The following is a 24,418-nucleotide window of genomic DNA, read 5'->3' on the forward strand; positions in this document are numbered from 1 at the left end:
AGTTTCACTTTTTGAACCGAATTACTGAAATAAAGTAACTTTTCAAAGATATTGTAATTTTTTGAGATAGCCCTGTATTTTAAAAACTTGTTTGATTTAATCCAGTAGTGTTACAATTTGAGTGCTGCTGGGTTTTGAGGCAAATTCTTTTATGGTACCATTGTTGTGTCTTCGCTTTATCTTGATGTTTCTCAAACCTAGTCCTGTCGGTTTAAAATATTTCGTGACACTGACAGGCAGTGCGTGTCTGAGATGAATTTAGGTTCAGGTTTTACGTTTGAAGATTTAGAATAATCCTTATCTTCACCACTTATCACAACAGACTATCAGTGCAGGTGTAGTTTTATTTTCAAATAATGGAAAACACCCTCAATCTACCTTTTATATTTAATAATGTTAATCTTTTTTTTAAACTTAACTTGACATGTTTCTCTCCTGTGCCAAACAGAGACAATGAGTAATGAATAAATGTATCTATTTAACTTTCACAAAAGGAGATCCTTGGGATGTCAAACCAATGGTAAAATACACAAAAAATATATGTTTTTATTTTGCTATTGGTTTGATTTCCCAGGGTCACATTTTAAGAAAGTTTAATGGTTTTATAAATTGCTTATTTTGTCTGTTATGCCCTGAAGACGTGGTGTGTGGCAGGACTGTGCCTAAATCTTGGTCAAATATAATAATAAAAAGGTTAAGTTTAGTCAAATTAAAGTTCAGTAATGATGGTAATCACAGTGTAGCTGCTTACTAACATTTGAACCACTCTCTGACGATCTTTAAGAGTTCCAGTCCCAAACACAGTATAGCACCACTCTCACAACACCCAGGTTAACAACTGCACTCTATCTGAAGTTAAAGGATATTAGTTAAGTCATTTAATATCTGTACCTAACACAAATCTGATGATGTGAGACAATTTCTCCAAATAGTTGTCATTTACTGCTGTTTCCACTTATTGTCCTTTTGTTTATGTAGGAGCAATCCTCAGTTCTTCTAAATAAAGAAATAGCAATCGACAGATGTCTTGAAATTTATAAATGAAGAGCACTGTAACTTTTGAACATTTCAGTACAGAGGGATCAGAATTACATTTTTCAGAGCCTGCTGGGATGATGGCCATGAGATAATAGTTACTCGCCTTACTGGTTACTGCAAACCAAAGCTGCACAGAGTTAAATCTAATCTAATCTATCACACAATCAGTATATAACCTATTGTTTTGTTGACAAAACTCGTGCTTTGGCCTATTATCTTTGACGACTTGACCTTGAATCTTGAATCTGATAAAGTCTGAACCTGATATGCAACATTTTGGTATGACAGTATGAACCCAAGATATTTCATCTTTGATCTGCTCAACTGAATTGTGTTTGCTAATATACATCTAGTCCTGAAAGTTTGTGCATCACTACTTATAATTTATTTAGTCTTTTACCATCATGGCTGCTTCAGGTGAGTATGGAGACAGAGGTAGAAATGAGATTAAATGTCAAAAACAGCATTTTATGATCAATGTTGAGAAGCCTTTAGTGCATTTACAAATCATGTGTGCAGTACCTAATAAAAACTTTGGCTCAGAGTGGTCCAGTGGGCTAAATGCTGCACTTTGATTGTGAGATTTCTTGTTTTGAATCCTGCTGTCAGCTGCCGGAGCCCCGAGAGAGCACAGTTGGCCTTGCTCTCTCTGGGTGGGTACAGTACAGTAGATGGCGCTCTTTCCCCTCATCACTCCTAGGGTGATGTGGATCAGCACAAGGCTGCATCTGTGAGCTGATGTATCAGAACCGAGTCGCTGCGCTTTCCTCCGAGCGCGCTGTGTGAATGAATAAGACTTTTATACACAGTGTTACTCAGTTAGAAACAATAACCATTGATGTCAGAATTTGATAATCAGTCATTTATGTCTGAAAAAAAATCCAACTCTCAAGGTTTTTACATTATTTCAGTGTGACTTTTTTTCAAACAAGTAAAATGAACTTGAATCTGACTTATATTGGTGCCTGATATGTTTATTCATACAATTAGGATTATTTACTTATAATTACCAATATTTTCTGAAGTTATATGAGTATGCACGATTGAAAGCCTGAAGAGACAAGGCGGCAAAAAGCATTATAGTAAAAAAAATATGTAAGCAAACTGGAAAAATGAGTCATAAATAAAACCCAAAGCCAGGAAACAATTTTCATTATGCACCAGGAGACACAAACAAAAAAATACTGCACAGCAATGTAGATGCTATACCTATTGGTTGGAATTGGAGTAGAATGGTAAGTATAATGGTTGATGTTAATGCAATAGTACAAATGCATCAATAAAAAATGGTATGCTTTTATTGAAGTAACTGTCTCTACTGTCCAGGAATATCAGTCAAGCCATTGCCTGTCTACAGTTTAAATCTAGCCCAAATGTTCGATTCACATCCAGGCATAGTGCACTATGTACCCTAACCCTGGTTGCTGAGTATAATAAGACATTTTGCTCCACTTGATTCACTTGTGCCAAGTCTTTAATTGCTGAATATAAAAGTTCCCATAAAAGCTCCCAGGAAGCTCAGTCACCTTTTCTTTGTTGTGTTATGTGTATATTAAATAGCTATAAAAAATTAAACAAAACAGTGTTATTAACTATCACCTTAATAGTACTCTTCATAGTATAATTAATCATTTGTATGCATGTGGGTATTTGCATGCTTTCAGTGTGTGTGTGTGTGTGTGTGTGTGTGTGTGTGTGTGTGTGTGTGTGTGTGTGTGTGTGTCTACAAATAGTAAGGTTGAGTTTCAGTTGAAACACTTGAGGAACTGACAGCTGTATCAGACACATCTCTAATAGCAGAGAAAGCTTTATTATTACACCAGAAAGCATTACTGCTCAGACACCTGGACAAGATATCCAGCTCATCTTCAGTCTATTACAACAGGCTGCAGTGACTGCTATCCCCTCAACTAAGAATAAAAAGAAGAAGAAGATAAAAATGGCAGCTTATGGTGAGTAAGAAGGGTTAAGATAAATCAACGTTGCTTAACTGAATTTAAGTTTACAACATTTTTGTTTCTAACATCTGTTATGCAGTATACAGTTATAGCATGATACTAAGTAATCAAAGAGTAAAAATACATTTTAAAGTGTTTGAAAACTAAATAGAAAAACAAACAAACACTGCTTTATAGACCAAGCATGTATAAACCGCTCCCTTCACAATGTTATCAACAAGTTCAGGTATAATCCAACATCCTTCAAAACAGCATTCAAACAATATATAAAAATATATTAGGTATCACTTAGCCATTTAAATATTAAATATTAGACATTTCATTAGATATTAAAATTCACAATACCTTGACAGACCTCAGGGTTTTTACAGGCAAGGGTTTTACCATTACCAAACTTATGAAGTTAAATGTTGGTATCATGTCCCAAATTATTAAAGCTACCCTGAGATTTTTTAACTTTATTCCAAGTTTGTGTTTTTCTTGTTTGGTTTTACCGTAAAGTTATGATATTTTGTCATTACAATTAGACTTTTCTAATTAATGCTATTTTAGAGGTGCCTTATACCTGAAACTTGCTGATAACATCCATAGTACTGTTGGCTGGTATATTGTACAGTAATCATGTGGAGGAATGCATACAGACATTCTAATCTAATCTAATCTTGAGTTTTGATGTTGTATTTGTATAATATTCAGGTTCTGATCTGAGGATGGTGCTGGTGGGTAAAACTGGATCAGGAAAGAGTGCAGCAGGAAACCTCATCCTGGGAAGAAAGGAATTTAGTGTTAGCATGTCGTCAAAGTCGGTCACCAGGAAGTGTGAGAAACATGAAACCACAGTGGGCGGCAGGAAGATCTCAGTGGTTGATACTCCAGGACTGTTTGATACTGAAATTACTGTAGATAAACTGAAAGCTGAAATAGAGAGGTGTGTAGAGCTATCTGTTCCTGGTCCTCATGTGTTCCTACTGGTGATCAGACTGGATGTCAGATTTACAGAAGAGGAGAGGAACACTGTGAAGTGGATTCAGGAGAACTTTGGAGAAGAAGCTTTAAAGCACACCATCGTACTGTTCACTCATGCAGACGCGTTAAAGACAGTGCAGATAGAGCAGTATATTGGAGATGATAAACACTTAAAACAGCTTGTTGCAGAGTGCGGATATCATCTGTTTAATAATGAAGACATGGAGAACCGTTCTCAGGTCCGGGAGCTTCTGAAGAAGATTAATGTTTTATCCAGCACCTATTACACCAACAAGATGTACCAGGCAGTTCAGAAGAGACTAGAAGAAGAAAAAGAGAAGAAGAGAAAAGAGGAGGAGGAAAAGAGAAAACAATGGGAGGAAAAGATTCGAGCAGATGAGAGAAAGAAGTTTAAGGAGAAGGTACACAAACAAAAACAACAGAATCAAGAGGAAGAAAAAAAGAAAAGAAATAAAAAAATTGCTTTAGGAGCTGGAGCTGGATTAGCTGTAGGAGGTGCTGCATCAGGGGCTGCAGTAGCAGCAGCAGTTGTAGCAGAAATTGGATTAGTGGCAGTAGCAGCTTCTGTTGCACTCGTAGCATTGCCTGCTATAGGGGCAGTCATTGGCTGGGCTGCATATAAGAAAAGTAAGAATAAGAATGGTTATGAGCGTTTATCAAACTCTCAATCAGACATCTCTGAAACAGAAACACAGGAATCACAGAACTAAATCGGCAACATCTTGTTAGATATTGTGTTAACTTGATTTGAATTGTGCATAACTCTCTAATAAAATATTAGGTACACTGGTACAATAACATGGAATAGCATAGAAGCATTGTGAACCCTGAAATTTCTGCCTTATAAAAGCCTTTTTACATCAACATGTTTTAACAGGAATAACTGCTTTATATCGTATACCCCATATTACACATTTTATATACAAATATAGATTTCACATTTTACATTGAATAAAAAAACAATATTTAATTTTTTATCTTTATTTAGCTTTACACACTGATTTATGATTTATGAAATATGTATTTTAGGTTTTAGGTGTAGGAGTGGGACAGTAGAGTAAAGGAGGGGGAATTGAATGGGAATGGGTCATATAAATGAACTTTTTGTTATGTGCAGGATTTTGTCCTTTATATATTTTTACTTGTTTTTATAACCTCAATAAAATGGCTTTACAAACTCGTTTGGTGTGATTTGTGTAATATTTATCATCTTTTAAAAGTTTAGGAATGTTTTGAAAAATGTTAGCCAAAAATGTGAACTTTGGCTAAGGAAACTAAAATAATAAAATAATGTGAATGTGAATAATCTGAGTGAGTACTGTAGTTTAGCATGCCGTCCATATTACTTAACGTTCAGATTAAAGAATTAAATACTTTTCCTGAAAGTGAATTATACTGTAGTGGTAGAATGTATCAGAATGTGTTAGTTAGCCTTTATTCTGACATTAAATAGATAGAGACAAATATATGCTATTATTTCAAATATTGGTGACAATTAGTATATATTGATATATTTAGGTATATATTGGTGCCCGGAAATATGATGTGATGGAATTTCTATTATTGCAGTGTTTTTAAGCGTCACTAGAGGGCGCTCTTTGATCAATTTTATGCAGTTTGAACCAAAATGAAACTGAAAGTAATATTTGAAATGTCTACTTTTTCTGAAGATATAAAGTATTTTAAAAAAACAAGTGCAGTGCATATGGGTGGTTGACATGACGTGATCTTTTTTGGTCCAGTCTGTCAAATATATATGAATTATAGAAGAATATGTTAAAACTGTGATGATATTGTTCAGAAAGTGCTGTTTTACATGAGCTTACAGAGCATTCATGGAATTAATATAATTTAATTTTTCACAATTTTCAGTCAAACCAGAAAAAGCTCATATGGGGTGAGCTTCCCAAACACATTTCACAAAGTTAGATTTTGAATAAACACAAGCAAATTAATTTATTATTCAGTCATATATTAGTAACCAAGGTGTCTACTTGTGGGTCTACTTGGCTAAAAGTTCAGACTTAATATTTTAAAGCCACCCTTAACTATAACATTTTGTCCCAAAAATGAATATCATATGGTGTGACGCCATACTCCTTAAATGGGCAATTAGACCTTTAGGGAGTGGGGGTCCTCCTTCTTTCAGGAGGAAGAACAACACCTCAGAGGGACACTGAAAGTTACAGGGTGTGTTATCGCTCTTTATTCTTTTAGAAAAATCAAGTATATCTAGCACTCCTGCTTCAGTTCTTGCTTCAGTCGTTTGGTGTGACATATTTTACAGAATACATAATTCAGTCAATATTAACTTTAAAACTATAATTTCATATTGAAGTTCGTATGGTTTTATGATGCTAGCATAAAGCCCCATTGCTTAAAGTCATGCTAAGAACATGAAACATCACATGGTGTGACACAACGACATACGGTGTGACAGGGGTTTCTTGTCACACCATATGACTGTTTTGTCACACTTTATGATAAAAACTGCATTTAAATACATAAATAATGCTCTTAGATACACACGTTATAGCTAATAGATAAGTGTTTTAAATATATAAATCATATTTAACACATTTTTATAGTAAATTCTTCACAAATGTAATGTTTATACAGCAACACTCACTCATTCATGCAGATTCAGTTACTCACTCAGACTCAGTTACTCCTGAAAGTAAAAGTAAAAGTTCAGATTGACCCAGCTGCAGTTCACTGTAGCACCTGAACATCCAGCTTTAGCAAAACACCAGGAAATTTATAATTTATAAATACATGGTTCTTCTGTTTATTTCTTTAAGTAGAAGCCAAATGTGTCACAATATTTATTACCAAACTGTTTTTATACATCAACCGTTTTCTGGTCTATCATTGTTTTGCTCATTATCTTTTTAAAAATAAATGATGCACTAAATATAAAAAAGTTCAATGATTTACTAAAGATTATTAGAATTCCTGTAGCTTACATTCGACTGATAAAAAATAAAAAGTGCAACATTTAATAAATACAGTAAGTGGATTAGTTAATGTCTTATAAACGTTCTTCACTATGCTGAGTAGAATTCACTTGTTCTTCAACAGTTTTGTGATTCTGCTGTAACTAAAAAATATTTCAATCACTTGTATGGGGAATAACACCAGCAAAGGTTACACAAATTTTGGTACTTTTATAAATAGGTATTCCCAAAATAATTAAAAGTATAGTGAAAGAATTCAATTAAACGTCTTTCTATGTTTTAGATATGCAAAAGCAATGTGAGCAATGCTTTATTTTTATATAGTAATGATAAAGAACCAGGATAAATTGACTTACATTATCACATTATACCCAATTTTAATACACAATAACATTCATGTCACACCATATAAAATAAGAGTTGGTAGAATATAACCCAGTGATTTCCGTGACTTAATTTAGATTTTTTTTTCAGCCAAATATATTACCAACCCATATACTATTGATGAAAATCTTTTTTTCAGCACAACAAATAGCAATTACAAATACTTTTTATGCATTGCACCAATAAGCAAGGATTTTTTTTTGGCTAAAACCATCCCTGAAGTTTTTGGCTTCCACAATGAAAAACAAAACAAACAAAAAAATAAATAAATAAAAGTTTAGTATCTTGTGTTTGGTTAGGTTAGGGGGAGACACATTTGGAGCACAGCTAAATAAAAAAACATATACCCTTACTCTTCTAATCCACCCAATAGAATGTGAGCCTGGAAGTTGAATTTACTTAAAAACTTGAGGAAACCGGTTGCCTTAAAAAAAAGTTAAGTAATGGGGAATAAAAACTTGAGTTAGCATAAATTAAAACATCAAGTTTTTACAACTAAAGGGGAAGTTGATTTATTTGTAAGGTAGCCCATGCGGAATCACTATGGTCACACTGATGGTGAGTGTTAGTCAGAAACTGTTGGACACGCCCAGTATGCAAATAGATTGTGACAGAATCCAATAGAAAAGAAGCTGTTAATGACAAAACAGACTAAACTCAGTTATTATAAATTGTTTTAACTCAAAGATCTTAGTTTGAATAGTACAGTATCTGTGCCCACAAATGTTCAACTAACTCAAAATAGTTGAGTATTAATTAGAAATCTCCAATTTAATGTAAAACAGATTCAGTTCCACCAACATATGGGTTTACAGTGTAATGCCAGACTCTTCTTCCTCCTGTTTCCTCCGTCTCTCCTCCATCTCTCTCAGATTTTTCTGGGCCTCTTCATAAAACTCTTTCCTGTAGAGATGATTTCCATTTGTCTTCACCAGCAGATCAACTTTCTCCAGCAGCTCTGTGACCTGAGACCTGTTACCTGTCCTGTCCTCGTTACTGATCGCCTGAAATCTCCCTCCACACTTATTGATAATTCTGCGAAGGTCTAAACTTCCTCTGAAATAATCTTTCACTGTTTTATCCTTCAGCTGATCAGCGTGGGTTAACAGAACGATGGTGTAGACTGAAATATCTTCTCCAAAGTTCTCCAGAAACCACTTCACAGTGTTCCTCTCTTCCTCAGTGAATATTAATATTAATATTAATATGTTGTTGTTTTTTTAAAGTAGATAAATTTACATAAAAACATTGCATCACAAGAAGCCTAAATGTTTCCTATCATATTGTTTATAAATAATTTCCATTCCCCCTTTTTGTTGTTATGACTAAAATCATTGTCAATGTAATTAGCTTTATTTAACAATGATTTTATAAAACAATAATAAAGTAATTGCCACTTAAATAAAAATAAATAATGTGATATAAATAATTGTATAGATATTTACCCCCTTTAAAGTGACTTGCATAACTCATTGGAGTTTTTTCTATAAATAAATTAGCATTGTTTAATTAAACAATTAATACAATTTACAAACAGTAAAATGATACCATAGAGATTTTTAATGTTCAACAAATTACTCTTTAGTTATCAAGCAAAAATCACAGCAGACATGATAAACACTAACACAAGGAAAATACATCACAAATTAAAGTACATGTAAAATGTAATGGATCTATGTTCAACATCTAAAAATCTACACTATTTTAAAACTAACACATTCAATTATTTTTACGTGACTTTATTGTTTTTTTTATATACATACACAATTTCTATTAATGATGCGTTAATGTTATGATTAAATATAAATATTTTTGAGTTAATGATGAAATGTTGATTAAATATAATTGGACAGTGCTTAAAACTTGGATCTGTGCACACAACTGAGAACTGCCAAATTCACCAATAAAATTTGCCAAAGTCAGAATGTCATAAATTTAATTTTATAAGCACTAAGAAAATAGCAGAATTCGTACACAAGTTTTGAAGGACAGAAGAGTGCTTTTATTTTTAATGATAACTTGATTTTTCATTCTTTTCAAAAAGTATTAAATTGTAATCTACCAGGGAACAAAATAAGCTTTTATACTGTTGGTGTTTTGTTGTTTTGGGTAGTCTTTTTCAAAGAAGTCTTCCTTATAGTCTAGATGGAAACAGGGGTCCACGAGCACATAGTGGATTTTTTTTCGCCACCTGTTTTTTCTTAATCTTTGAAGTGTCTATTTTAAGGTTCTGACAGGTAACAGGATGAAATAATGTCCCATGATATTTATTTTTAACCCTTTAATGCATCTATGCTAATTCCGAACCGGAAAAAAATTATGAGGAAAATGCCATATCTCCTTGAGTTAACAACCTATACAGACAAATGAGCACACTTTTCCATACAATTCTGGGCCAAGGAATTTAATGGAATGGTTATTTTAAAGTTTTTTTTTTTTACATATTTTGACTTAATTCTGGGACAAAAATATAAAAAAAAATCAGAAAATGATAATTTTCCTGTATGTTTTCACATTACACTAAAATCCTGTGCATTAAATAAAAACATCTTGGGATTTTTCTTAATCTTTGAAGTGTCTACTTTAAGATTATGACAAGTAACAGGACAAAAAATGTCCTGTGGGGCTTATTTATAACCCTTTACTACACCTATCCCAATTTCGAACCTGAAAAAATATGAATTAATTGGCATAGCTCCTTAAGTTAACAACCTATACAGACAAATGAGCACACTTTTCCATACAATTCTGGGCCAAGGAATTTAATGGAATGGTTATTTTTAAGTTTTTTACACATTTTGACTTAATTCTAGGACAAAAATATCAAAAATTTGCAAAAAATGTTAATTTGCCTGTATGTTTTCCTATTATACTAAATTCCTGCACTCTAAATATAAACATCTTGATATTTTTCTTAATCATTAAAGTGTCTACTTTGAGATTCTGACAGGTAACAGGACAAAAAATGTCCTGTGGGGCTTATTTATAACCCTTTACTACACCTATCCCAAATCCGAACCTAAAAAAATATGAAGACATTGGCATAGCTCCTTCAGTTAAAGCCCTATACAGACAAATGAGCACACTTTTCCATACAATTCTGGGCCAATGAATTTAATGGAATGGTTATTTTGAAGTTTTTCACACATTTTGACTCAATTCTGGAACAAAAAGATCAAAAATTAGCAGAAAATGTTATGGTCGCCTGTATGTTTTCACATTATACATTATATTCACATTATGAAAAGTCTACTTTTAGATCCTGACAGGTACCAGGATGAAAAATGTAATTAGCTGCAGAACTAATTGATGATAAAATCCAACAATGTACTAAAAATAAAAGTATTAGCATAGTGTGGTACTAATATTTTTAATCCTCATTATCACCATTGAAGAGATCATCAAAGTCTATCTTTTAAATCTCTGTCCCTTCCTCCTGATCACCTGTCCCCTCTCCAATCAATTCTATCTCTTCTGCTCTTGCAAAAATGTCAACAAGAGAAGTAGGGAAGATAGTCTTCTCCCAACCCGTGCCCTGATCGTAAGGGTTTGGCCTTTCAGATTTTGGCTGATCTGTCCTTTTTTAGCAGGCATCCCTGTAGTTTACGCTGTCTACTTTAAAACTTGCACCCAGGGCTCTGTTAACACCCACCATCTTTTGCAGCATCTTGGTTCTCACAGCATCAATGGAGGTCAGTTGGCCAATGGACATACATAACATCATCTCCTGCTGGAGCTCACTGTCCTGCCACAATGTACAAAGCTGCAGCTTCTTCAAGGGAGCAATTTTGCCCTTGAGAGCACTGGTGCAGCGTAGTGTCCCAGAAGAGTGTTTCAGTATTTAGATCCCAGAGGTTCAGCTAGCTCAGAGACATTAACAAGTTTACTATGCAAGCCAGTTCCGTGGTCAAGAATCATGGTAAGGTTGACACTGCTGACATGGTAAAGGAGGTTCAGTAATATGTCGGTGTTCGGGGTCCTCATCACACTGGACTTGCTTGGTGGAGGTACAGGACAACACGGGTGTCTGTCTCCTCCTTGTTTGACTGCAGGGCATGGACCTCTGAAGCCTGAACCCTTAACAAAATTTACAATTTTTAACACATACCTGTATATTGAAGACGCTACTACTCTAGCGCTCCATTCAAATGTTTTAATACCGTTGGATATGTGATGACAGCTACTGTTAAGCACCGATAACTGTAGTCTGAGCCTTTTTCAACTTACTTGGACATTTGTTGAAGTTAGGCAATAGGATCTCATATCAACCCATGATGAGGAGGTCACCTACCCAAAGGATGCACTCTTCATACTAGATGTCAATGCTCTTTTCCATATGTTGACTAACTAACACTGAGGCAGCATCTGGGCTAGAGAAGTGAGGGCAGTGGTATGGGTTGATATGAGATCCTATTGCCTAACTTCAAAAATTGTAAATTTTGTTAAGGGTTCAGGCTTCAGAGATCCACGCCCTGCAGTCAAACAAGGAGGAGACAGACACCCGTGTTGTCCTGTACCTCCACCAAGCAAGTCCAGTGTGATGAGGACCCCGAACACCGACATATTACTGAACCTCCTTTACCATGTCAGCAGTGTCAACCTTACCATGATTCTTGACCACGGAACTGGCTTGCATAGTAAACTTGTTAATGTCTCTGAGCTAGCTGAACCTCTGGGATCTAAATACTGAAACACTCTTCTGGGACACTACGCTGCACCAGTGCTCTCAAGGGCAAAATTGCTCCCTTGAAGAAGCTGCAGCTTTGTACATTGTGGCAGGACAGTGAGCTCCAGCAGGAGATGATGTTATGTATGTCCATTGGCCAACTGACCTCCATTGATGCTGTGAGAACCAAGATGCTGCAAAAGATGGTGGGTGTTAACAGAGCCCTGGGTGCAAGTTTTAAAGTAGACAGCGTAAACTACAGGGATGCCTGCTAAAAAAGGACAGATCAGCCAAAATCTGAAAGGCCAAACCCTTACGATCAGGGCACGGGTTGGGAGAAGACTATCTTCCCTACTTCTCTTGTTGACATTTTTGCAAGAGCAGAAGAGATAGAATTGATTGGAGAGGGGACAGGTGATCAGGAGGAAGGGACAGAGATTTAAAAGATAGACTTTGATGATCTCTTCAATGGTGATAATGAGGATTAAAAATATTAGTACCACACTATGCTAATACTTTTATTTTTAGTACATTGTTGGATTTTATCATCAATTAGTTCTGCAGCTAATTACATTTTTCATCCTGGTACCTGTCAGGATCTAAAAGTAGACTTTTCATAATGTGAATATAATGTATAATGTGAAAACATACAGGCGAACATAACATTTTCTGCTAATTTTTGATCTTTTTGTTCCAGAATTGAGTCAAAATGTGTGAAAAACTTCAAAATAACCATTCTATGGAATTCATTGGCCCAGAATTGTATGGAAAAGTGCACTCATTTGTCTGTATAGGGCTTTAACTGAAGGAGCTATGCCAATGTCTTCATATTTTTTTAGGTTCGAAATTGGGATAGGTGTAGTAAAGGGTTATAAATAAGCCCCACAGGACATTTTTTGTCCTGTTACCTGTCAGAATCTCAAAGTAGACACTTTAATGATTAAGAAAAATATCAGGATGTTTTTATTTAGAGTGCAGGAATTTAGTATAATAGGAAAACATACAGGCAAATTAACATTTTTTGCTAATTTTTGATATTTTTGTCCTAGAATTAAGTCAAAATGTGTAAAAAACTTAAAAATAACCATTCCATTAAATTCCTTGGCCCAGAATTGTATGGAAAAGTGTGCTCATTTGTCTGTATAGGTTGTTAACTTAAGGAGCTATGCCAATTAATTCATATTTTTTCAGGTTCGAAATTGGGATAGGTGTAGTAAAGGGTTATAAATAAGCCCCACAGGACATTTTTTGTCCTGTTACTTGTCATAATCTTAAAGTAGACACTTCAAAGATTAAGAAAAATCCCAAGATGTTTTTATTTAATGCACAGGATTTTAGTGTAATGTGAAAACATACAGGCAAATTAACATTTTCTGATTTTTTTTATATTTTTGTCCCAGAATTAAGTCAAAATATGTAAAAAAAAAAAACTTTAAAATAACCATTCCATTAAATTCCTTGGCCCAGAATTGTATGGAAAAGTGTGCTCATTTGTCTGTATAGGTTGTTAACTCAAGGAGATATGGCATTTTCTTCATAATTTTTTTCCGGTTCGGAATTAGCATAGATGCATTAAAGGGTTAAAAATAAATATCATGGGACATTATTTCATCCTGTTACCTGTCAGAACCTTAAAATAGACACTTCAAAGATTAAGAAAAAACAGGTGGCGAAAAAAAATCCACTATGTGCTCGTGGACCCCTGTTTCCATCTAGACTATTAATCTTTTTTCTAGTGGTACGAAACTGCAGAATAGAAAAAAGATTAAGCAAAAATCTATGTAGCTATTATGTTCTTTACCTGGCAACCTGGAATTAGGACTGGTTGCTGAGGTGTTGCTAGGTGGCTGATAAAGCATTGCTATGGTGTCCGGGGTGGTTGCTATGATGTTGCTGAGCAGCTGCTTGGTGGTTGCTAAGCAGTTGCTAGGTGGCTGCTGTGGTTGCTTTGATGTTGCTAAGCAGTTGCTAGCAGTTAAAGCATTTCTATGTTATCCATGGTGGTGGCTAAGGTGTTGCTAAGATGTTGCAAGGTGGTTGCTAAGATGTTACTAGGTGGTTGCTAAGGTGTTGCTATGGTGTGGTTAAGTGATTGGTAGGTGGTTGCTAAGTAACATATTTGCATAATTCAGGTTATAATGTGTTTGGCATAGCTATGTCTATATGTCCATAGCTATGGACGCTAGGGTGCTCTGGCCATGTGGGGTGTCCAAACTTTTAACTGATAGCTTGTTTATCCAATAGCTCCTCCATACACTCACTATACTAGAGAGCAGGGTACAGAATGGGTTTAGTGGGAAAACTTTGTACGACAATTGTATGAAATCTGTGCATCGTATTGTTTCATACAGCATATTGTCGGAAAGAATGCGATAAGTTCTATAGGTTTTCAAATTTGGTCTTTGTGATGTACACAGCCTTGCAAATTTTCTCCCCATTCATTCTTAATGGACCCAAAAATTGTACGTTTACAAAGTTTTAAGAAAACTGTACGTCTGATCAAAAAGCTGTATACAAGCACACATTGCACCATCAGACCGCACATTCTGGAGTTGGAACATGTAATGCACAACCATGATGATTATGATTACAAGAGAATTTACTAAATTGCATTCATTTTTCCATGAATATGTCTACAGCTTGTGCAGCAGGCTTGCTAATTGTTTTTCTTTGCTACCTCATCATAAACTATCTTTCCTACTGCTGCCCCAACAGTTGCTATGCCAGAAGTCACTGCAGCAACAGCTGACAGTGCAATAAGCTCTGGAGCAGCCAGCGCAACCACTCCAGCTATTATTCCTGCTCCACCTAGTACTCCTGCTCCCAGTGCAGTGTTCTTTGCATATTTCTTCAACTTTATCTCCTGCTGGGCTTTTTTGAACATCTCATTAGTGTAGTACTCTCCACCATTAAATTCCACCATCTTATCTATCTCCTCCAGCAGCTTCATGACCTGAGTTCGGTCATTTCTCTCATCGTTATTAAATGCGAGATATCTGTTTCCGCAGGCGTTAATTAAGAGCAGAAGATCTCTGTTTTTGCTGATGAACTCATCCAGAGGTTTCCCCTTCAGCTGATCAGCGTGGGTGAACAGAACGATGGTGTACATTGAAGCGTCTTTTCCAAAGTTCTTCTGAATCCACTTCACAGCGTTTCTCTCCTCAGGGGTGAATCTTCCTATTCTGATCACCAGCAGGAACGCATGAGGACCAGGAACTGACATTTCCACACACTTCTGCATTTGCTCTGTCATTTCCTTTCCTTTCATTCCACCAAAAATCCCAGGAGTGTCAATAACTGAGATTGTTCTATCTCCATTTATCTGATGCTGTATTTCACAGTTTTCCGTAACTGAATCTGAAGACATTTCTGATCTAAACACATCTTTATCCAGGATGGTGTTTCCAGTAGCGCTCTTTCCTGCTCCAGCTTTACCCACCAGTATAATCCTCACATCAGTCTCTGTGAATTAATCAATTACAAGTAAACTTGTTATAAAACCACACCACAGATAAAACCGAAATTGAGGCTTCTGGCAAGAGACACAAATACACAACAAACTGTGAAGGAACAGTTTTTACTGCCTGATGGGAAGATGCTTAGTTAACAACTTCACTGGTTAATTTAGTCTAAATAAGGCTGCACTGGGGCACTTGTTCAGACCAGGAATAATGCATGGTTTTGTACTGTAATTGGGCACAGACATACAGCTACTGTATCTACATTATGCTTCCTTTTTGTCTCTGCTTCTTAACTTTCTGTTTTCTTTTTGTGGAAATTTCCTTGCATGACATATTTCTTTGTATTAATACACCGCTCAAAAATCAACAGAACATTTTAATCACACTCTGGACCTCGATAAACAAAAGATTACAGTTTAACCCTTATGCCCTCCTCGGGCATTTTTGTACGTTTTTGTCTACTTTTTTTTCATTTGCTGATAATTTTGGCTGTGTTGCAGCAAGTGCCATGATTTTTTGCAGAAAACCTCCTTTTTCCATTATATTTTTGAAATCTAATGTCTTTTACTCGTACACGTCATTTATACTCTCTGGATGCATTTTGCACCCTCTGGACACCTTCGTTGCAAAAATGTACACACCCCAAAAAATAAATCATTATACATTAATATTTCTTTTTTTTTTTTTTATGCAAAATTTGAAATCTGGCACTACATAAAAAGTAATAATGCAGTTAAAACAATTTTGTTGCAAATCTTTGACATTTCCAAGACTCTAATTACCACCAATGCCCCATTTGTTTTATGAAAAATAACTTTGTTTTTTGCAACAAAAAAATGCAATAATTCAAATAATTAAACTGTCATTTAAAGGGTTAAAATCCTAGTTGTGAGTAGGTATGAAATTTGATTTAGTGAATTTATAAATATATATATATATATATATATATATATATATATATATATATATATATATATATATATATATATATATATATATTAATGTATAATGATTTAAGAGCAGTTTTTCGGGGCGTGTACATTTTTTGCCACGAAGGTGTCTAGAGGCTGCATAATTTAAGGAGGGTATGAGGGTTAAATATTTTTAAATTATGTATTTATCTAAGAATAAACAGACCTGTTGACTTTTCATTTGGTTGGTTCAGGACTATTGCCAACAGCAACATGCATAATCAGGTTATTGCTATTTGGTAATAGTAGAAATATTACATAAAAAAATACAAATAAAGAACCTCCAGAATAATTTATTCTTTGATTAATGTGCATGTATGTTAAAGTTTGCACAAATTAAAAAAATTAAACTTGGAATCTTACCTGATGATTGAGCTTCTTCACATCTTCCATTGTCAAATAGGGGTTCTGTTATTTATATATACTTATATTAAAATTTGCAATTGAAACATGAAATATGTGTAATAAATCAGATTTTTGGTCTTGCATTCTGGATAATTATAGAAATATGTACTTACGTGAATCTTCTGACATCAGGTCTCAAGTGCCTTAATCGAAATTCTGAAAGTTGAGGAGCTGCTACGGTCCTTTACTTTCTTCAGTAATGAGGAAGCGTTTGTGCTGGACACTTATCTAGTGTCATCAGACTGTCATACATAAAGAAATCTTGGGGTCAGTTTGATGGTGTATACACAGCATTTTAGTAAAAAGAGCGCTGATCTAGAATCAGTGTTTGTGACCATGATTGATCTGGGGTGTTGTTAAAGAGTGTTTCCCAAACCCGTGCGTAACTAAAGTACTACGTAAACTCGCTCACAGATTAACGAGTCCCCTGACCCAGTCGTTAATCAGAAAGAGCTTCTTTAAGGGATTTTTGCTTGCAGTTCAGCACCTTAAACACCAGGGACTGGCAATTTTGAGGAAGAAAAAATATTATTTCCGTGGTTGATTATATTATATTATATTATATCATTTTATAATGCCAACTTTGTCTGATGCTTGTAGTCTAAGTGGGCATTTTGGAATTGACCAATCAACCCCACAAATAAATATTTAAAATCCAGATTAGCGATGGTAGAGTTCTTGACATTAATGCTGAAATGAACGCAATCAATGAATTCCTGCAGATGATGCTCACGGTCTTAGCAAGTCCGTGCATTCTGTAATCAGGCTGTTACTGTGGAATACACACATACAAACCGTATTCCAAAAAAAGTTGGTACACTAAACAAATTGTAAATAAAAACTGAATGCAATGATGTGGAGATGGCAAATGTCAATATTTTATTCAGAATAGAACATAGATGACAGATCAAAAGTTTAATCTGAGTAAATGTAACATTCTAAAGGAAAAATATATTGAATCAAAATTTCACAGTGTCAACAAATCCCAAAAAAGTTGGGACAAGTAGCAATAAGTGGCTGGAAAAAGGAAATTGAGCACATAACGAACAGCTGGAAGACCAATTCACACTAATTAGGTCAATTGAAAACATGATTGGGTATAAAAAGAGCTTCTCAGGATGTCAGTGTCTTTCAGAAGCCAAGATGGTAAGAAGTTCACCAATTCCACCATTGTTGCGCCAGAATGGTGTTACCCAGCATAAAATAGCAAAGACTTAAGTTATCATCATCAACCGTGCATAACATCATCAGAAGATTCAGAGAATCTGGAACAATCGCTGTGTGTAAGGGTCCAGGCCGTAAAACTCTACTGGATGCTCGTAATCTCCGGGCCCCTAAAACATCACTGAACCTCAAACAGGAATGCCACTGTCAAGAAAATAACAGAATGGGCTCAGGAATACTTCCAGAAAGCGCTGTCACTAAACACAATCCACCGTGCCATCCGCCACTGCCAGCTGAAACAGTGCAAAGAGGAAGCCATTTCTAAGCAGTGGATTATGGCAAAATGGAAGACTGTTCTGTGGTCAGATGAGTCACGATGTGAAGTTCTTTATAGAACACTGGGGCGCCATGTCATCCGGACCAGAGAGGACAAGGATAACCCAAGTTGTTATCACTGCTCCGTTCAGAAGCTGCGTCACTGATGGTATGGGGTTGCATGAGTTCTTGTGGCTTGGGCAGCTTGCATGTCTGGAAAGGCAGCATTAATGCAGAGAACTATGTTCAGGTTCTAGAACAAAATATGATCCCATTTAGACGTCATGTCTTTCAGGGAAGACCCTGCATTTTTCAGCAAGATAATGCCAGACCACACCCTGCAGCAATCACAACATCATGGCTACGTAGGAGAAGGATCCGGGTAGTGAAAAGGCCAGATCTTTCACATATAGAGAACAATTGGCGCACACAGTGGAGAAAATGGCCTTGTCCCAACTTTTTTGGGATTTGTTGACGCCATGAAATTTTTAAACAACATATTTTCCCTTAAATTGATACATTCTCTCAGTTTAAACTTTTGATTTGTGTTCCATTCTGAATAAAATGTTGACATTTGCCATCTCCACATCATTGCATCCAGTTTTTATTCGCAATTTGTTTAGTGTCCCAACTTTTTTGGAATCCGGTTTGTACTTATATACAATTCACACCAGCCCGGGAATTACAGCACAACACAATATATTTCCATGCTATTGGGAAAATCCCTGGTACTGTAGGTCCGGTGCAGGGGACGCCTGCGGTGTCTTTAATCACACCTACACGTATTGTAAAGGGTATCGGTGAATGTGCAGGTAATATTTAATATTATTCCTTAATCAGGTGCTTCTAACCAACACTGTGGCCGTTCATCTGGGTAAACTCTGGGGTGTGTCAGCTCCCCAGAATAAACAAAATTTTTATGTCACTTATTTTCGACATTGTAGATTAATATTAAACCCATGAAAACTATTAATTGACTCATATGAAATTATCTAGTAAACAAAAACGTGCATGGCCTCCTCAATCCCCTGACCTAAACCCAACTGAGATGGTGATTTGAGGTGATTTAATTGGGATGAGCTGGAGCTTCACAGCATGAAGGAAAAGCAGCAGCTATTGTTCAGCACCTTCAGGAACTCCTTCCTTCAAGATGCTGAGAAAACTATTCCAGGTGACTCTAAATCATGAAGACACTGAGATTAAAATCTCACCAAGAGTCTGCAGATCTGAACTCAAAGATAAATGTATGAAGTAGAAAACATATTCTGGTTGGTTTAAAGTTTTTGTTTATAAAATCATGTGTTCCTGTAAGTAAGTAAGCAGGTGAGTAAATAAATAAATACATTTAGTACATACTTAGTTCGTTCATTATCTGCTAATATTGATCGTTTTCGGGAAATCCACCCCTGAGCCTGGCTGGTCTAGGCTGGTCTAAAACCTGTAATGTCATGCTGTCGTATTTTGCAGTATTAAATTAATTGTACTGTTAGATTGTTGCTCCATTGCTAACACTAAAATATCAGTCTATACATCAAGTAAAAAGTAGATGTAAGATTATAAGATTCTCTTTTTAATTTTTTTTTTGGGAAGTAGAAACGTGTAGAATATTCTCTGGTTATATAGTCCATTGTTGTATAATCACATTAACCTAAACCGAAATACCTATTAACCTGACTGTATACACTTTTACTTTCCATATTCACCCATCTCAGGACATTGGTACATTGTTTTGTAGTGGTAGCTTGGTTCTGTTAATGCATATTCTTGCAAGTTAACCCTGAAGAAAAAAGTGTTTTAAAGAAATACCTAAATAACCAGCATATATGGGTTCACTGGCTTGGTACAGTAAGTTTGGCTGCAGTTTGCCTCTACCGGCCATCTTTAAACCATCCAGATAATTATCATGTATACAAACTCTAACCTTTTTTATGATGTACAAGTTAAACTTCCATTTTCAACCCATGGTATACTCAAATCACTCAGTTCTTTACACAACTAAACTCAACCAGTCAACTGCTCAACTTTTCAATTACTTAAATAGTTCACTGTTTTCCAAAATCTCTGATTTAAATATAACTGTAGAGCATGGACAAACCGAACTATTACTTCTCATTCACATCAGTCATTTTAGAACATTTATAAAAGATTACATTACATTACACTACATTACATTACATTACATTACATTACATTTGGCAGACGCTTTTGTCCAAAGCGACTTACAATAGTAAAGTACAATGTAAAATAAGTTTAAAGGAAAAACATCTTTGGATAGGGATAAAAGGAGGAAAAAGGGGAATAATAGGATAGAGGAGTGAAGGAGGAGAAGAAGGAAATGAGGTTAGAAGTAGTTAGTGTGTTAGAGGTGTTAGGAGAGTAAGTGCTCTTTGAAGAGCTCTGTCTTCAGGAGTTTATTATTAAAGATAGCGAGAGATTCTCCTGATCTGGTAGTAGAAGGTAGTTAGTTAGAGGTGTTAGGAGAGTAAGTGCTCTTTGAAGAGCTCTGTCTTCAGGAGTTTATTAAAGATAGTGAGAGATTCTCCTGATCTGGTAGTAGAAGGTAGTTAGTTAGAGGTGTTAGGAGAGTAAGTGCTCTTTGAAGAGCTCTGTCTTCAGGAGTTTATTAAAGATAGCGAGAGATTCTCCTGAATGTTTGATGTTTGATATTTTAGTTTCAACTTGCAGAATTCCCAGAATCAAATGATAAATAGATCATGTCATCCCAGTACATAAGGGAGGGGAAGGATCAGATCTTAAACAAATATTTAAGTTCCTTGACAGGATTGTTTATTCAGCTTTAACATTAATCACTGGACACTCCCATAAAACTCATCATTACACACTGTACCAAAATGTCTTACACAATGTCTTAACTGAGATTTGTACAGGAATTCTCTAAACCTTCACTAGCTTTAAAGTATTTTTTATGTAAAAGTTTTAGCTTAATATTTACTGTTTTTTAATTAATGTATAATTTTGTATCAATAAATAATCTTCTTTTAATCTTAAATTCTTATCAATTAAAACTCAAGTTTTATTTGTTTCTATTTTTCTTTTGTTCACTGTTATTATTTTTTGTAATTTAAAATGATTAAATGATTTATACTTTATCATGTTTAATTCTTTCTGTATAAGTTTGGCTACACTGAAAACGAGCTTTATGCATGGTCATGTCTTCTGAGTTTTAAAAAAAGGTGCACTGGTTTATTATGTAATTTGCAAAATTATTGGGGAATTTATAATATAGCTAAATTTAATTGTCAAGCGGTTACTTACCCTAAAGGAATTGCGTTTTTTCAAACTTTAAATTCTCTTTTTTTCTTACCAATCTTTCAGTATGGTTTCAGTAGAACTGTGCAGATCCTCCCACCTCTTTATCACCTGAAAACATGTAGTACAATTTAAATACTTATAACCATGTCTGTGAATTTCAAACAAATGTAATAATAAAGCATTACATGATATTAAGCACAATCTACTGTCCCTTCCCATGCGTAGTTTCATTTTTCATTTATAGATTAAAACAATGTTCATTTTACTGAAACGTGTACCTATAAATAACAAAATCCGAGAAACTGATTCAGAACATTTTCTTGTAAAAAAAACAAAGCTGCATTAAACTGTGGGCACTGGTTACACAGCAAACATCCACCTCAGGGTTTATAGCAGGACAAAGGAATTTTAAGGTATTTGCTCTATGGATCCAGTTGAAAGTGTAAGTTAATTCTGAATAAAATGTAATGAAGTGTGAATAAAAAATGCTCATATAAATATATATATATATATATATATATATATATATATATATATATATATATATATATATATATATATATATATATATATATATATATATATATAATATGAGGCCAGTATTCTACGCCCACCTGACATAAAACAGATTATAGATAATGTTTTTTGCAACAAAGATTGACTGATTATGCAAATCTATTTTTACACATGTTTCTAAATGAAGACACCAGTAATATGTTTAATATCATATACAGTGCAGTTCTAACAGTTTCTGGACTGTTTACTCTTCAGTACTGTGCTTTGTTTCAAATCACAATACATTTTTAGTTCCTACTAATTATAATGTATATGTATTATTGCATATATTACATGTATATGTAAGTCCAGCTGGAATGTAACTAAATTTAAAATATGAAATATAAACCTACCTGAATGTTCAGATGCTGCTCCTGATGCTTCAACTGTCTCTAATAATAAGAAACTGATAGACACTCCCCGACTGCATCAGTCTTTATGCCAGGTTGTTGAGTAAACAAAACATGTAAAGTAGTCTGTGCTTTATTTCCGTATATTTACTGTTTACACATAATTTAATAATGTAAAAGGTCTGAAAGTGTTACTTAAAAAAAAAATATATATATATATATATTTATATATATTCTTTCATATTAACAATAATCACTGCAGAAATCAACTTGAACTTAGTAATATTGCAAAGCCTTCAGTTACTCCAACAAAAGTAACATAAACTCTTTTAAATAACCTTGACTTTAGAGGAAACAATGAATAATGAGCAAATGCACATATACTTTTGTTAATATTGTATATTTGTGCATAATGAAGGAGAAAATGCCATGGAACCATTAACAACCATCGAAAATACCTTCTACTAGATAATCATCACTTAAAGTGATGCCTCTTTAGGATGTTAAATATTGTCCAATATAATCTAGATTTTTTATTTTGTAGTGTATATCTCTATTTTTCTGCACAAATAAAAAAAGGCCTACTTAGCATGTCTTTCAGAGATTTCTTCTGTCCAAATTTTTGTTTGTTGTCAAATTTCTTCTTTTCCTTTAAACTCGTATTTATTATGCAGAAACGTTGTGAGCGAATAATGAATAAAAAAGGAAAATGTACTTGTGGTGTTGAATATGTTTTGTTACACCAGTTCACCACTAGAGAGAGACAAAGACTTTTTATAACTTTCTCTTTTTTTGTCCTCTTTTTTGGGTTAGATTTCACATCTAAAAGCTGGATGACTTAAAAGGGTGCTAGATTTGTAAAAATACATTTTAATAAACGTTTTACTGCTATTGGCATCATTATTTAACTGCGTCTGTGTAAAAGCGTTTTAAAAAGTTTTATAAACATTTTAATAGAAGAACCACCAGCAGTAGAGATTTCTATTTTATGTCAAACCCTAAGGTGGGAAAATTAAGTCAACATGTAGAAGGTTTAACATAATTTTATATTTTATATAAAGAGTCACGTGATGCATTTCCTGGTGAGTTAACTAGTTAGATAGTGGCAGGGACGGAGTGGGCCCCTTTTTCAGCCCGGGAGTTTCATGCCCAAATCCAGCCCATTTTTTCCATGGAGCAGGAATTTGAATAAATGAAACAGCAGCTAGATCTTCCAATGCCTTTTTATTGCATATAAGTACAAGTATATGTTGGTAAGTTAACAGAACACCCTTCACTTAAACATGTTTCATTCAAATTTAAATCAGATATAAAATTGTAATTTTATGGATTAATATTACTTAGAAGTAGTGCTGGGCGATATGGGAAAAATCATAAATCAGTATATGGAATTTGTTATATCACGATAACGATATATATCAAGATATACCACATTTATATTAATCAATTATAAATAAATGAACAAACACGAAAATTAGGGTATTCAATCTGTAATTTCAGTTCGTTTTAGTTTTTCTTTTAATTACCGTTTTTATTAGTTTCAGTTAAGGAGAATTATAATATATAATATATAATATATAATACTTGGTTACTTAGCTACAGTGAGTCCAAGAAGTATTTGATCCCTTGCTGATTTTCTTTGTTTGCCCACTAATAAAGACACTATCCTTCTGCACTTTTAATGGTAGATATATTCTAACATGGAGAGACAGAATATCAAGACAAAAATCCAGAATATAATTTTAAAGAATATATTTTAATTAATTTGTATTTCAATGAGGAAAATAAGTATTTGATCCCTCTTGCCAAACACACTCAATACTTAGTGGCAAAGCCTTTGTTTGCAAGCACAGCGGTGAGACGTTTGTTGTAGTTAACCACAAGTTTAGCACACGCACCAGGGGGAATTTTGGCCCACTCTTCTTTGCAGATCC

The 24,418-nt window shown here is 34.5% G+C and overlaps 2 protein-coding genes across 2 annotated transcripts; one reads left to right on the forward strand and one right to left on the reverse strand.

Annotated features, from left to right (window-relative positions):
* Positions 1-2,823: 2,823 nt before the first annotated feature.
* On the forward strand, positions 2,824-4,420 carry LOC111197467 (GTPase IMAP family member 9-like; the record flags this gene model as incomplete). Its single annotated transcript, XM_049469727.1, has 2 exons — positions 2,824-2,990; positions 3,693-4,420. Coding segments are annotated over exons 1-2 (741 nt in total), but the record flags the coding sequence as incomplete, so codon positions are not given.
* A 10,226-nt stretch (positions 4,421-14,646) lies between these two features.
* Positions 14,647-16,956, reverse strand: LOC107196967 (GTPase IMAP family member 7-like). The gene is made up of 2 exons (XM_049469503.1): positions 16,941-16,956; positions 14,647-15,452 (listed from the first exon to the last, which is right to left on the reverse strand). The coding sequence occupies exons 1-2, from the start codon at positions 16,954-16,956 to the stop codon at positions 14,647-14,649; spliced, it is 822 nt and encodes a 273-aa protein (XP_049325460.1).
* Between the last annotated feature and the right edge of the window lie 7,462 nt (positions 16,957-24,418).

This window comes from Astyanax mexicanus, chromosome 21 (assembly GCF_023375975.1).
Source record: "Astyanax mexicanus isolate ESR-SI-001 chromosome 21, AstMex3_surface, whole genome shotgun sequence".
NCBI lineage: Eukaryota > Metazoa > Chordata > Actinopteri > Characiformes > Acestrorhamphidae > Astyanax > Astyanax mexicanus.